Source organism: Tubulanus polymorphus, chromosome 1, assembly GCF_964204645.1.
Source record: "Tubulanus polymorphus chromosome 1, tnTubPoly1.2, whole genome shotgun sequence".
In the NCBI taxonomy this organism is placed as follows: domain Eukaryota; kingdom Metazoa; phylum Nemertea; class Palaeonemertea; order Tubulaniformes; family Tubulanidae; genus Tubulanus; species Tubulanus polymorphus.
Genome location: NC_134025.1, coordinates 12545478 through 12561378, shown reverse-complemented (window position 1 = coordinate 12561378; position 15901 = coordinate 12545478). Strand labels below are relative to the sequence as shown.

Here is a 15901-nt window from a genome sequence, read left to right as displayed (position 1 = left end):
ACGACCACGCACGTCTGAACGCGACGAGATCCAAACGACGACTGATCGCTTCGCTGATCGCACGTGACCAGTGTGAATAGTATTCCGATTATGTTCTTTATTGTAGGTAGCGTTTGATATGGACATAAATAGTCTGGATGACCCAAGAAACAAATTCCCAGCAGCCATTATTCTGAGTATGATGAGCCTGACTAAAAGTGTGAAAAACCCTAATTTCCAGGTATATAACATTAGTAATAGGGATAATAGGGGTTCAGGCCAAAGGTCGAGAGGTCGAGAAATTTTCCAAATGTGAAAATAACAATAATTTCTACTTGAATTAGTCGCGTACACTCCTAATTCAAGTAGAAATTATTATTATTTTAACATTTGGAAAATTTCTCAACCTCTCAACCTTTAACCTGAACCCCTATTATCCTTATTACTCTTAAAATATTCATATACATGAATAAAATATATATGAATAACATATAAAAGAAATAGGAAAAGTGGGGTTTCAGATCAGAGGACGGAGGACGAGCTCACTTATAGAATAGATATATAGATATATTTTAAACATATTTCAATATTTATATTTGTATGAGTTAGATTTTTAAACATTGTGACAATTTAAACACAATGTAAATTAGATAAATTAGCTATAACATAATTTAATAAGCGTAAGATTAGCAAAGATGGTTTTCAATATTGCTGTAAAACTTGTACTAAACTATATACCAAACAATATCGAGAAGATAATAGAGAAGCTTACAATGATTATATGACAGAATATATGAGAGGAAGATATCAAACAGATTTTAATGTTAAAGTGAAACAATGTTTAAGGTCTAGATTAACACAATTATTCAACAAAGAAACACATTCAGAAACACTATCTAATTTGTTTGGTTGTTCAGATGAATTCTTAAAATCATGGATTATATTTCAATTCGATAGTCAAATGAATATAGATAATTATGGAGATTATTTTCATATTGATCATGTGTTACCGATATCTAAATTTAACATGAATCATGAACACAATAAAAAACTTATTTGGAATTGGAAAAATTTAAGGCCACCCGAAAAGAAAGAAAATAGAATAAAATTTAATAAACTAGATTTACAGTTATATTTAGAACAGTTAACAAAGGCAAAGAAATTTATTGATCAATGGAACAATGATCCGAATAATGAACAATATATTGAAAGCGGTTAAAGAATAATATAATTCAAATAAAATTTAATAGAAATTACATATCTTCAACTAACCAGTGAATTCTCTTATATTTTTAATATTTTCTTTTACAATTCTTTTCAAAAGAGAATACTTTATATTTTGAATAGAAATTCTTTAACTTAACTAGCTAGTATTAAAATATTAAAATATTTTTTCTTATTAAATTTCTCTAATATAAATATCAAAGAAATCGAGTAAGAATAGTCTTGATATTGAAAAAACATTAGATGATTTGGGTATTAGTGATAATAAGGATATTCCGGCCAAAATTGAAAATAATATCAATAACAATATTGATTATGAATACTATTTACATTGTAAACACCATCTTGAGTTACTAATTGCTAGTGGTAAATGTAAACAATTTTTAACTAAGACCATTACTTTTCAAGAACTAGACTCTATGAAACCAGATAAAGTAATAAAATATTTTAAGATTTATGACGAGGCAAGATTGGCTCGAATAAATGATTCTATTTCAGATAGTATTGTCAAATGTTACTCTAAGTTATGTAACCGGTTAATGTCAATTGATGATGAAAATAAATTATATAGTGATTTGAAAAATGACTATTTAGTTATGACTGAATTACATAAATGTTTCGGATATGCTTCATTCCAATTAGGATCGGTTATGACATTAATTTCTACTGGTGTCATAACATTTTCGAATATCAAACCTATGGAATATAAATCAGGTAAGAACGAAACAGATGGCGCCGTAAGACAACCAAACGGCGAAACAGAAAATGAACCAGAACAAAAATAAACTAAAATAAATTAGTGATGGTATTGCCGTACGACACCCACACAGTGATGTTAAGAAAAAGGTTAGATCTGAAAAACAAATACAGTGGGCAAAGGAGTTGGGAAAAAGATCTGCAGAATTAAAAAAAGCTAAGAAAAAGAAATTAACTGATATAAATGAATCACAGAAATTATCTGATATTGATTCAAATAACAATCCATCTGATTCTTCTAATAGTGGAAGAAATAATTACTTATATATTACAATTGGATTAGTAACAGTTATTATATTCTCCGGTGTAATATATAAATCTAAATTCAAATCTAATAATAATGATTCCAATGATAATAAACCTATTCTACCAGAAAATAAGTCAAATCATAAAGTCATTGAAACTAAATCTAAATTATTATTAATGGATTAAAATAAGATGAAAAAAGAACAATATTTAAGAGATTTATATTACAACCCAGAAAGTGAAGTATCATATTCTAACGTTACAGAATTATGGGATAGAATTAAATCTGATAAAGAAAATATAAAATATAGTGAATTAAAATCATGGTTACAAAATCAACCAACATATCAAATCCACAAGAAAATGGATAAAAATTATTTAACAAGAAAAGTTATGGTTTCATATATCGATCAACAATGGCAAGCTGATTTAATTGACATGAAGAACTTAGAGGAATACAACAAAGGATATTTCTGGATATTAAATGTTATAGACATATTCAGTAGATACGCATGGTCAATTCCAATCAAAAATAAAACTGGTATAGAAGTAACAAATGCTTTTAAATCAATATTTAAAGAAGCTATTCCAGATAAGATACAATTTGATGAAGGTAAGGAATTCTATAATAAACATTTTAAAAAACTATTATCTGATAACGATGTAGAATATTTTTCAACACACTCAGATAAAAAAGCATCTATTATAGAAAGATTTAATAAAACATTGAAAACTAGAACGTGGAAATATTTTACTGCTAATGAAACATATAAATATATCGATGTGTTAGATGATTTGGTGAAAGGTTATGATAATTCTAAACATAGTTTTATAAATATGAAACCTATACAAGCTAGAAAAGAAGATAATTCAGAAATAGTTTGGAATAATTTATATGGTGCATTTGTAACACATGATTTCGGTGAACCTAGATTTAAAATTGGACAACACGTTAGAATATCTGAATATCGAAAAACATTTTATAAAGGTTATACCCCAAATTTTACTGAAGAAATATTCAAGATTAAAAAGATTATATTAACTAAACCATTTGTTTATAAATTAGAAGATCTAAAATATGAAGAAATATTAGGTTATTTTTATGAACAAGAATTATCTCTTGTACCAAACCCAGATGAAATAGAATACAAAATAGAAAAAGTTTTGAAAACAAAAACTCTTAAAGGAAAAAAGTATTCTTTGGTGAAATATAAAGGATACGATGATAAATTTAATGAATGGATTTTATCTAGTAAAATTAAAAGAATAAATGAATAAAGATTTATTTATATTTGAACCGCATAATATGTTAGTTACTGGAGTAACAAACTGCGGTAAAACACATTTCATATTAAATTTGTTAGAAACTATTTATAAGAATCATTTTGATAATATAATATTATTCTGTCCTACTTATGAAATGAATAAAACATATAATAGAGATATAGTTGCGATAAAAAAGTTTATTATATTAGATCCTAAAACAGTAAAAGAAAATTTAGATAATTGTATAAAAATAGCAATTGATATTTATAAAGGATCAAATTCATTATTCATTATAGATGATTGCGCTAATTTACATGATTCAAAAGTTAGAGAAAGTGAGTTATGTTATCGAGCTTTCTCTGGGAGACATTTTGGGATAACAACATGGGTTTTAAATCAAAAATATAATTCAATTGTTAAAGACTTTAGGGAGAATATAAGATTTTTAGTTTTATTCTACAATAATAATAGAAAATCTATGCAACAATCATTGGAAGAAAATCAAATTATACCTACTGAATTACATGATGAATATATGAATAAATTAAAGAATAATAAACGTTCAAAATTATTACTGAGGCTTCAATTTCCATATGAATATAAATTTATAAAATAAAATCCTTATTTGAAATATTATAGAATTTTTAATGTGTGTGCGTGGATGAGTGGATGAATTGGATGTATTGGATGAATTGGATGAATGGATGAATGGATGAGTGTAATAATATATAATTTACATATGTTTTTATTTAAAAAACAGTAAGAGTTTGATTTTAAGTTATATTATCAATTTTATACAATATTTAAATATCATTTTAATAATATATATATATATATTGTGTTAAATTTAATATAGAATACAAATATTATATTTATACTTATAATATTCTTCCGATTCATGTGTTAAAAAGTAAAATATATATATTATTACACTCATCCATTCTCATCCACTCATCCAACTCATCCACTCATCCATCAATATGTAAATAGAAATTAATCTTTTTCATTTTCATATTTTTCTTTAAGCTTATTATATTCTAACCATATATTCCTTTGCAATGACATTGTTGTAGGTCCTAAATGATTCCTGAGCTTATATTTATTGAATGTTGCTCTTGAAAATATTTTTGGAATATAATATTCGATTTCAGTTTTAGATGGATGTTTAATGAGACGAGAAGATACACAATATCCGTGTAAGAAGATAACAAGAGAAATCCCACAATAAGTTCAGCCAAAACGAGAAACTTGAATAGAAGAGTTATATATATTTTTGCGCAACGTTTCGGCTAAAGACTATTAGCCATCATCAGGCGTACTGATGATGGCTAATAGTCTTTAGCCGAAACGTTGCGCAAAAATATATATAACTCTTCTATTCAAGTTTCTCGTTTTGGCTGAACTTATTGTGGGATTTCTCTTGTTAGATGGATGTTTATTTAAAAATTCTCTAAAATCATCATATTTGAGTTCAAATACGTTCATTGCATAAGTTACATTTGGTTTAAAGTTATCTAACTTTTTCAATATGCTAACTATATCATTACTCGAGAAATAATCTATAAATGTTTTTCTATACCACCGATAATCTTATATATTCATTTTATTAAATTTCGGGTTTATAATTTATGGATTTTCTATTACATTATTTGTACCTATATGTTTAATTGAGTATTTATGATTAAATTGTTTGTCATATATTACATATTCTTTAAATTTTTCACACCAAGATTTAAATACCTGTATTGCATGGGCTGAATCATTTCCACCTTTTGTTTTTAATTTATAATGTTTTGCCCAATTAGGCTTTGATGTACATGCATTACAGAAGGCGCAATAATTTTGGTCTTCTTTGCATTTATCTTTATATACATTAGCATATGTTTTTACTAATTTTATAATATGTTCATCTTTTTTGACATGCAATAAATAATCATTATTATTATCAAAATCTTCATCACAATATATACAACTAATTATATCTTCTTTTTTAGATTCAATATTATCTTCTATTTTAGGTTCAATATTATCTTCTATTTTAGGTTCAACGTTATCTTCTTTTTTTGTTTCAATATTATCACTATCTTCGATTTTAGTTTCAATATTATCTTCTATTTTATATTCAATATCATTCTTATCTTCTATTTTAGGTTCAATTTTATTTTCTTTTTTTGTTTCAATATTCTTATCTATTTTACTTATTCTATATTTAAATTGATTAAAGTATTCTCCAAAATACTTACTGTATTCATCATAAGGTAATATATAATATATATCTGGTATCATTTCACTTGGACCATGTATTTCATATATTCCTACTTCCATTTATTATATAAATTTTTACTAAAGTTAAAATTTTAATATTTCATAACACTTAAAACATAATACTATCTAATTGTGAATTTACAATATTTAATTGCGCGTTAGATATAATATAAACGCGCATTTTGAAATTTTTGCCTCCTTTTTTCTTTTTCATGAATAATTGTATTCCATCTTTAGTATTTTGTAGTTTTTTCCCAGAACCATGTAATGAATTATCCTCTGTTGTTCTAAAATCTAACCATAATGCATATTTATTACCGGTATAATGATCAATTTGATTAATATTACAATTTTCAAATGATTTTACTTTTTCATTCATAAAATGTTTTCTAATTTCTGGCCATTGATCTATCGTTCTCATTCCTTGACAAAATATTTTATTTGCTATTCCTTCGATAGTTATATCTACTTTTGATATTTCAGGATTACAATAATTATCAACTTTTATTGCGCCATTAGAATATGTTGCAATGGTAAAAAATATTAATATACCTTTAATAGATCTTCTTGGGTAGTTAATATTCTCATTAATTATTTCATCATTTGCATTAATAGTTACAGTTTTAAATTTTTCAATATAATCATATAATAATGAAAATCCTTGGTTGTATTGAGTTTGAATTATGCTAGCAATATTTTTTATCAGTTACTGTATCATATTCTAATCTATCTTCATTATCGCTAGATAATACAATTTCGCTAGATAATACAAATATCGCTAGATAATACAAATATATCTTCATTATCGCTAGATAATACAATTTCATTTACAGGAGCAAATGTTATTTCGAATATAATATCTTCTTGAATTGCGTATTTATATAAAGGCGCATTATTATTTATCAATTCAAAATCTAATGGAATTTTATATTTGCTTCCATAAATCTTTTTTATTAAGTTATCTACAGCATTAGTTACTACTGCATTATTGGCTTCTGATCTTAATTTATTTTGGTTTTCTGATTGGATGCCTTGAAATATCATATTATTTCTATTTTCTTTTGTTAACCATAAATCTTTATAATGCATAAATAAATTATAATTATCTAATGAGAAAACTGTTTCTGGCCCAATATTTACAGCTAATTTTTTAATCGAATATCTCCCAACATTATCAACAACATAATTATTATTATTACCAGTTACTTTTATATCAGCTGATAAATAAATACTATTTGGAACATAAAAAGTATTTCGTGTTAATCGAGGAATTCTAACATATAAAGTTTCATCGGGATTAATATTAGAAGGATTATGAGTAATTATATGATGTGATCTTTCTGCTTTAATAGCATTAGATATTCTATGATTCTTAGAAGGATTTATATAACTCCCACTCATTTATTTAACAAAAAAATTAATTATTTATTTTTTATCATATTCACTAACCCAAAAATAATTGCACTTACAACTGTAATTAAAAATAAAATAATATGTTCAGCAGCAAAGTTAAGAATATTCCCAGCAGATTTCAATATAAAACCAACAATTGATGCAATAACTCCGGGTAATGCCGCAGCAGATTTTTTAGATACTTCCCATAAATATTTTGCTAATTTCTTTAAACCATCTTTAACTTTATCTTGTATTGAATTATTATCTCGGGGTTTATCTGGTTTATTGGGAGTAGGAGTAGATTTTAATGAATTTGATATAGCTAAACCAATTGTTGTAAATAACATACCGTAGTTACAGCTGTTAGAATTGAAAGAATTGTTATTCCTTCAAACTTAAATAATAATTTTATTTTATCTTTTAGTGATATGTCAGAATTTGGTTTTAGTATTAACTCTTTAACAACAACTTTTAATCTATTAATACAATAATCATATGACTTTAATAATAATTTCATTTTTTCTTTCTGAAATTCTATGTTATATTCTAAATCATCAATTTCTTTTTCTAAATATGCATTTCTTTTTTAAAAATCAATTTCTTCAATAACTTTAAATTCTCTATCTAATTTTAATTGTTCTAATTCTTTTCTGGTGTCAAATAATTTATTTTCTAAAGGTTTAATTTTATTACATCTAATATTTTTTTCGCGCGCAATTTTATCGGCTTCATTTCGTATACTTATTATTTCTCTAATTGTTTTTTTAGAAAACATACTTAAAGCTTCTATTTCTTGATCTGTTGCATCAAGTAATCCATTCGGTAAAAGTTTTTCAGTTTGAACTTCGTTTGATTTAAGTTTACTAGTTTTGGAAGTTATATTCTGTTCAAAAGTTGTTTCTAGTTCTAAATTATTATCGATTGTTTCAAATAATTCATTAATTCTTTGTTTAAATACTCTTCTATTTTGATTTATTTCTTCTTGTGTTACATCTTCTGGTTCATGACTATTATAACTTATTCTTTTAATTCTATCTGGTTCTAATTTTTCCAAAGTTGATCCTGCTAATATTTTGATTTGATTTTTATAAGTGATATCAATATAATAATCATATTGCAAATGATAATAATATTCACCATCTAAAGATTTTAATTCTTGTACTAAAAGTCTGGCGCCTCTGGCATTTATATTATATCCAGATTTTTCAAATATAGGTTTGAAATTATAAATATATTCATTATATTCTAAATTTTGTTTTACTAAATCTGGATTTTCATTTTCAGGATTTATTCTCGATCTAGTTCTTCTATCAAATTCATCTGTTGATTGGCCTTTAGAACCACTATCTGCTAAATTAGAATTATATGCTGATTCATCATCATTATCAATATTAGTTTTTGCATCATTATAATCATCATCAATATATCCTTCATTATTATTTCCCATTTCTCCCATTTCATAATCTTCTACACCTTCTACATTCATTTACATAATAAAAAAATTAAAATTTAAAATATAATATTCCTCCGATTACAATTCCTATACAAGTTAAAGCTAATTTAGCATTTTCATGGGATTCATTATCATTATCAGTTTTAATTATATCATGTTGAATATTATCAGTTTTAATATTTTCTGATGTATTGTAATCTTTTATTCTAGAATCATTATCCAATTGAATATTATTAGTTTTAGTTTCAGTTGATTGAATATGTTTTTTATTTTTTTCACCTTCCATTAATTTTGGAGCAGTAATAATCTTTTTATTTATATCATTTAATCCAAATGAATTATTTATTGTTGCAGTTTTAATAAGATCATTATAACCAATTATATTTCCCATCTTTAATACTAAATCATTAGAAATAATTAATAGATTAGGGCCTATACAATAATTTAGTCTTACATGAGATTTATCTAAATAATTTTGAAATCTTACAATGTTTTCTGGAATCGATTTATTTTTATCATTATGAATTGAATCTTCAAATAAAACTTTGAATTGTTTCTGTGTATTAAATGATGTATTTAAATTTCCAATTATTGGGGATCTTGTTTCAACTTGTGCATCTAGAATACATATCAAATAAGTTCTAATTGATTGATTTATTCTTTGTATACCTGATTTAGTAAAACCTTCACTATTTTCTAAAATAAAATTAACCCAACCATCATTATTTTGTTGTTGTTTGATATAAATATAATATTTTGGTATTTCATTCCATTTAAACGTTTTTTACTTAGTATTTTTTATTGCTTTTCTATATTCTTTAGTATAAGGGACAGCAAAACCTCCGATTGGAAATGGTGAATTATTCATTGCATCCAAAGCTTTCTCTACTTTAGATAAATCTCCCCCTGTAATTGTTCCCATCTTTGATCTAAAATCAGAATTATTTATATCTATATCAAATTCATTACATATTTCATAATACTTTGATAAATTAATGTTATTATCTAATTCTTTAAAATATCTAGACCCTGGTAAAGGACACTCTAATTCATATAATATTAATCTTATTTGAAAGTATGTATGAAATCTAAAGAGTGATAATATTAATGGTAAATTTGGTTCATTTAAATGATTATTCCAACTTATACCGCACCCTGTTGTTGCGCAATAAACAGCAGAATTTAAGGTTTTGCCAGAATTGCATATTTGATTTTAACATCCATAATTTTGCTTTACTTAATTCTTTTTCAAAATTAATTTCATAAACATTGAATATATTTTCCATCTTTACATGAAAATTATTACTTTCAGTAACATAAATATATAAATCAATTAATGAATTTAAAACTTCATTTCTATATGAAATATCTTTATTGAAATCTATTGCAGGAATATTATATTTAATTGATTTATTATATTGGAAAGCTTTTGGAAGACTAACTGCCATTTATATAATAAGAAAATTAATAATTCATTAATTCTTTTAATAATTTATCTTGTTCTTCAACTGTAATATTACCATTTAAACTTATTATATAATCAAGTGTATTTTTAATATATTCATTTCTTTTATATTAGTTTTAATTTTTTCTTTATTACTTTTTATATTTAATTTTGAACTTATGCCGGTTAATACACTTGAACTTAATCCTAATACACCAATTGATATAGCTAAAGGTGTTAATGGACTGAATATTGCTAGAAATGTTATTACAGAACTAATTGTAACTGAACCACTAATAATAAGATAATATATAATTTTACTTTTTAAATATTTTTTCTTTTTTATCTTTAAGTCACTTTCAAATTCTAATATTTGTTTTTCTTAATATATTTTTAATTTAGTTTTACTGATATCATGAGGATTAATATCAATATTATCAACTTAACCTTCCATTTATTTAGCAAAAAAATTACTAATTAGTAAATTTATAAGCAACAAATATAACAATATCTGTTCCACCTAAAATCCAAATTATTTCATATTTCTGTTGTTCTTTACTTGGGGTATAATAATCTGATAATTTAGGTTTGTATAGATGTAATTTTTCTTTATTGGTTACCGCGTTATATAAACTCATTGCATCATCAACTGATTGAAAATCTCTATGTGAAATCTTCTGATCATATAATTCCTTGTTAATATAATCCATATAGTTTTGTCTCTTTTCTCTATATTCTTCTGCTGCTTTATTGTATTTGTAGTTATGTCTTTTTTGTTCCGATAATGAACCATTTTTATCAATATGCTTAAATAAATAACCACCACCAGTAAATGCTAAAGCGTTAACAATTGCCCATCCAATATTTTTAATATGTGTTATTACATCATTAATGTTAAATTTCATGTCTTTCTCATGTTTAAAATCAAATCCAAAACATATACTCGATCCAACAGTTATATTCATTTATATAGTGAAAAAATTACTCTTTACATCTTATAACTAATTCATAAATTATAGGAAAGTTATTCAAATCAATTAAATAACCATTATGATTTCTTATTTCTAATTTAAAATTGTTAAATCGTGAAATACAAGGTTTAAAATCACATTCAGCTAAATTATAATTAATTTGTGTTCCAAATTCTTTAACTTTTTGTAATGGTATAATATTTAATATACTAGAATTACAAGTTATATCTTCATGAGTTACAGTTTTATGTTCGGGACAGTATGCTAGATTTCTAGATTTAAATTTAACGTTTTCAGGATATTCCAAGTCTACATCAAAGAAGTAACCAGTCTCTGAATCATCTGCAATATCTAGAATTATTTTCTTCCAATCAAATTTATCATTATTTTCATGTTGTAAAACTTCACTTATTACAAATACTCCATAAGGTTGTGGTTCCATCATTGCCCATCCATAAAAATTATTTGCATCTATATATAATAATTTATATCCAGGGTTATCCTTTACATTGAAATATCTATCACCTAATACACCTGAAACTCCTCCTCTTATAGATTTTTCAAATAATAATAATTGATCTATATTTGTTAACAAATCCATTTTTATATCTGTAAATTTTAAACCACAATCCCAAGTTAATCCTGGTGATGAATAACAATGACAAGGATCAATGTTAAAACATTTTAGGTTTACATCTCTAAACCTTTCAAATATATCCGTTAATAATAAAACATCAGATTTTAGATACAAATCTACTAATTGTCCATGATTTATTATTTTAAAATGATTCCAAATATTCAATGTTCTATTATATACTTCATCTTTAACATATTCATTTTTTAATTCATCATAAAATTGTTCCTTTTTAAGTTCAGTTATATTAAAATCATTATGATTTTTATAGAAAGAATATGGAATCGCTCCTTTATATCTCATTAATTGAAAATCATCATTATTTGGATAGTGTTGTTTTAATATTTTTGATTCATCATCAACTAATGATTTTGATAAATTATCTAATGAACTATTTAAAAATCTATATGAATCTATAAATCTTAGGCATCCAAATTGGAATGATATATAATTCTCAGATGTTTTAGCTAACATTTTAAATTTATAAGTTGGTATTTTATCTTTTGATCTATTTGAATTTAATCTTTCTATTTCATTATTAATTTCTTCTATTTTATGGCATAACTGTTTGATGAATAAATGTGCATCATATCCTGATAAATTATGAAATATAACTGGTACAAAGTTAATTTTCTTAGCTTGTAAGTTACAATTCTCATGCGCTGCGCCTCTAAACCTTCCATTCAAATGATCATGGTCTCTTACTTTTTTATCTTTATAATTAAATATCTTTTCACAATAATAACATTTACCTGCAAACTCAAATTCTTCTTTATCTTCTGTCATAATTATTTCTTTATTTTCATTCAACTTTGTATTAAATTTTATTTCATACTCAATTAACAAGTCACAAAAATGATTGATAACATTTTCATTTCTATAATGATAATATTCACTTTTGATTAGTTCTGGATAATCAGATTTTATATATAATCCAAAAGCAGCAGCTGATTGATGAATCTTTTTAATTGTATTTGTTTTTGGTGGTTCATCTGAAAAATCATTTTCATTAGAATTTAATTTCTTTCTTTTATAATATATTTCTTTTCTATCTTGATCAGTTAATTCTTTATTTAATGATTCAAAATCTCCATATATGACAAATGGTACTTTATTTTTGTAATCATATTTTTTGAATTCTAATATTTTATCTTTTTCATTTGGTAAAACTAATTTACAATAATCATGATTTTCACATAATTGTTTATGATTTAATAATGTACTTTCATTACTGAATTTATGTAAACATTTTCTACATAGATATATTTTATTATGGTGATCACTTTCTGTTCTAAAGAATAAATCTATTTGTTTAATCCACATATAATGATTTTCATAACATAGTATATCTATAACACCATTTGAATCACAATCTTTTGATAAATACAAAGGTTCTAATGTATAATGCTCAATTTTATCACCTTTTGTATTTGGTAATTTGATTAAATCAAATACATTTATTTTTAGATTATTATCTCTTTCTATTTTTGTGATATTTTTAATTCTAACAGGATACTGATCTATCTTATAATTATTTTCAAATGGTTTATAATTTGTTAATCTATAAGTATGTTTATTATAATCTTCGACTGGGTGTAAGCAACTTATAATTGTCCATAGAAAACATTTATCATCAAAATTTTGTACATTTATTACAGCATTAGTTTTAAATGGTAGTTTAATATAACTTGTTCCATTTATACTATCATCTTTATAATATGATAAATTATTTTCATCAATAGGTGTTGATTTAGTTAACTTATTATATTTTGTGTTATAAACATGTAAAGTCATAAATATTATTTCATCGAATATTAAACCTGATCCTTCAAAATATTTCTCTTCTATTTTAGTTTTTACTTCATTATAACATTTATCTAATTTTTCATCTATATGTTGTTAAGATATTATATGTTGTGAATGAGAATTTATATTATATATTGGTTTATCTTCAGATTTTATAAATTTAACTTTTGATGAAATACTTATTTTAGGATATTCAACATCTGTAATTATTTTTAGAATATTTTTCATATTTTCTAAATGTTTTTTATTTTCTCCTAATGTTTTTCCTTTATGAAATTTAAACTCAATAGCTGCTGGACCAATATCACTTTTAAATGCTTCGGTTATTTCTATATCTTTTTTATTATCTAATGAATTAATATAATTTCTTACATCTTCCATGTATGGTCTTTTATTGTTTAATTTATTTCTTATTCTTTCAATTGACTTCTGTTTCTTATCATTATCTTCATCAAAATAATCTTCACCTAAAATATCATTATTCTTATTTCTAATATGGCTTTTAGATTTTAAATGTTCATTATAATATCTTTTATCACTGAATGATTGATTACATGTATCACATTTGTATGTTTCTTTTTCATTCTTTAATTCATCTAATTTAGTTTCTAATATATCATCTTCATATTCTAATTTCAATTTATTCTCTAAATGTGTTTTAGTTTTATTGTGTCTTGATTTTTGAGATTTATCTATATTGATTCTACATGTTGAACAGTAGTACTTATTTGCTTCCATTTTAATACTAAATTTTTTTTTTTAATTGATTTGACACATTTTATTCATTTAGAAGTTATTCATTTATATTCGTGTGTATATATATATGAATTATTTCAATCACACTTTACTAACACTTTTAATGTTTAAAAATCTAACTCATACAAATATAAATATTGAAATATGTTTAAAATAAATCTATATATCTATTCTATAAGAGCTCGACCTCCGACCTCTGATCTGAAAGCCACAATTTCTAATTACTTATATATGTTATTCATTTATATTTTATTCATGTATATGATTATTTTAAGAGTAATAGGGGAAATAGGGGTTCAGGTTAAAGGTTGAAAGGGCGAGTGAGTAAAAAATGAAAAATATGAATAATAATAATAATAATAATTTCTACTTGAATTCAAGTAGAAATTCTTATTATTTTCATGTTTTTCATATTTTATGAGCTCGACCTTTCGACCTTTGGCCTGAACCCCTATTTCCCCTATTACTAACATTTCACATAGTTCTCTTTAATCTAAATAAGGAGTAGCTTATCAATTTCATATCAATTTGTAATTTCATTATTTTCCAAACACCAGAGTCTACCATGGAATTGGGCTGAAGTTGACAAGACTAAAGAGTCGCTGAAACTGCTACGTAATTTTGGGCAGATGTGTTTTGAAAAGCGAATGAAAATCATGGAAAACGAAGAAGTACCTAACGATATCTTAACAAGTATCCTGAAACAATTCAGTAAGCATTACTTTCTGGCCTATCTTGTTCGAAATATACTCTACCAAACTGAAATATATGTATATTTTTTTTCAGGAAATGACGACTCATTAACAATAGAAGACCTAATAGACGATTTCATCACTTTTTTTATAGCTGGTAGGTTGCCTTAACACAATATGTATATTCATAAATCTATAAGGTGTGGCTAAGTAATTATGTTTCTTCATTTCATTTTAGGACAGGAAACTACCAGCAATGCAGTTTCATTTGTGTTGTTGATGTTAGCAGATCATCCAGAAATAAGAGACCGGTAAACATAATGATAAGAATACTGTGTTTGGTCGCTACCATCTTGCTGTATAGCATTGGGCGTCTTTGATAATTGTCAATTCGAGTTATATTGCAATCGCTTGCAAGTAGACAATCCATCACTCATTTATTCAAAGATGAGAACACCGACCTATAAAATCCGCGGTATTTTTTGTTGAGTTGCACGCGAACCGCTCGCGAGCGCCGTAGGCTTTTACAAATTAAAAGCGTTTTCCGAACACTTAGAGCGATCTTGAACCCATGAACGACTATTATATTTTGGAGGGTAATGGCTAGTTCGTTTTGGCGGGGGTGCCAAAATGAAAGTTCGTTTTGGCGGCGGCTCCAAAACGGAATTTTCTTTGTTTTGGCGCGCCAAAACGAACTTTCAGAGACAATTGGACGTTTTTTTTCGTTTTGGCGTTCTGGCGTTCTGGCGCCCTCATTTACATACCAGGAATTTTACGCTATGGCCCTTATCAGCCACCATACAGAAGTCTGCTCTTGTCAAATTATTACTATATAACCTTAATGGCGTGTGCTCGCTGAGTATATGTTTGTTTTAATTTTTTCTAAATGGCCTAGAATTTCCATACATTGATAGTGTCCAGATATATGATAAACTGCCATCGTCAAAACTTTTGAAAAAGATAACAGCAAGGGACTAATAGATCTATCATTTGAATATGAATATCGAAATTGGA

The 15901-nt window shown here is 25.1% G+C and overlaps 1 protein-coding gene across 1 annotated transcript; it reads left to right on the top strand.

The window, feature by feature from the left end:
- Positions 1 to 207: 207 nt before the first annotated feature.
- Positions 208 to 15202, top strand: LOC141903061 (cholesterol 24-hydroxylase-like). The gene is made up of 5 exons (XM_074790977.1): positions 208 to 220; positions 9407 to 9439; positions 14753 to 14906; positions 14982 to 15044; positions 15126 to 15202. The coding sequence occupies exons 2-5, from the start codon at positions 9437 to 9439 to the stop codon at positions 15200 to 15202; spliced, it is 297 nt and encodes a 98-aa protein (XP_074647078.1). The 5' UTR covers positions 208 to 220; positions 9407 to 9436.
- Positions 15203 to 15901: the final 699 nt, after the last annotated feature.

What these genes read in the sequence shown, in the direction of transcription:
- LOC141903061 (XM_074790977.1), top strand. An exon ending in AAGTATCCTGAAACAATTCA is followed by an intron (nt 14,907 to 14,981) that starts GTAAGCATTACT and finishes ATTTTTTTTCAG; the next exon opens with GAAATGACGACTCATTAACA. An exon ending in CATCACTTTTTTTATAGCTG is followed by an intron (nt 15,045 to 15,125) that starts GTAGGTTGCCTT and finishes ATTTCATTTTAG; the next exon opens with GACAGGAAACTACCAGCAAT.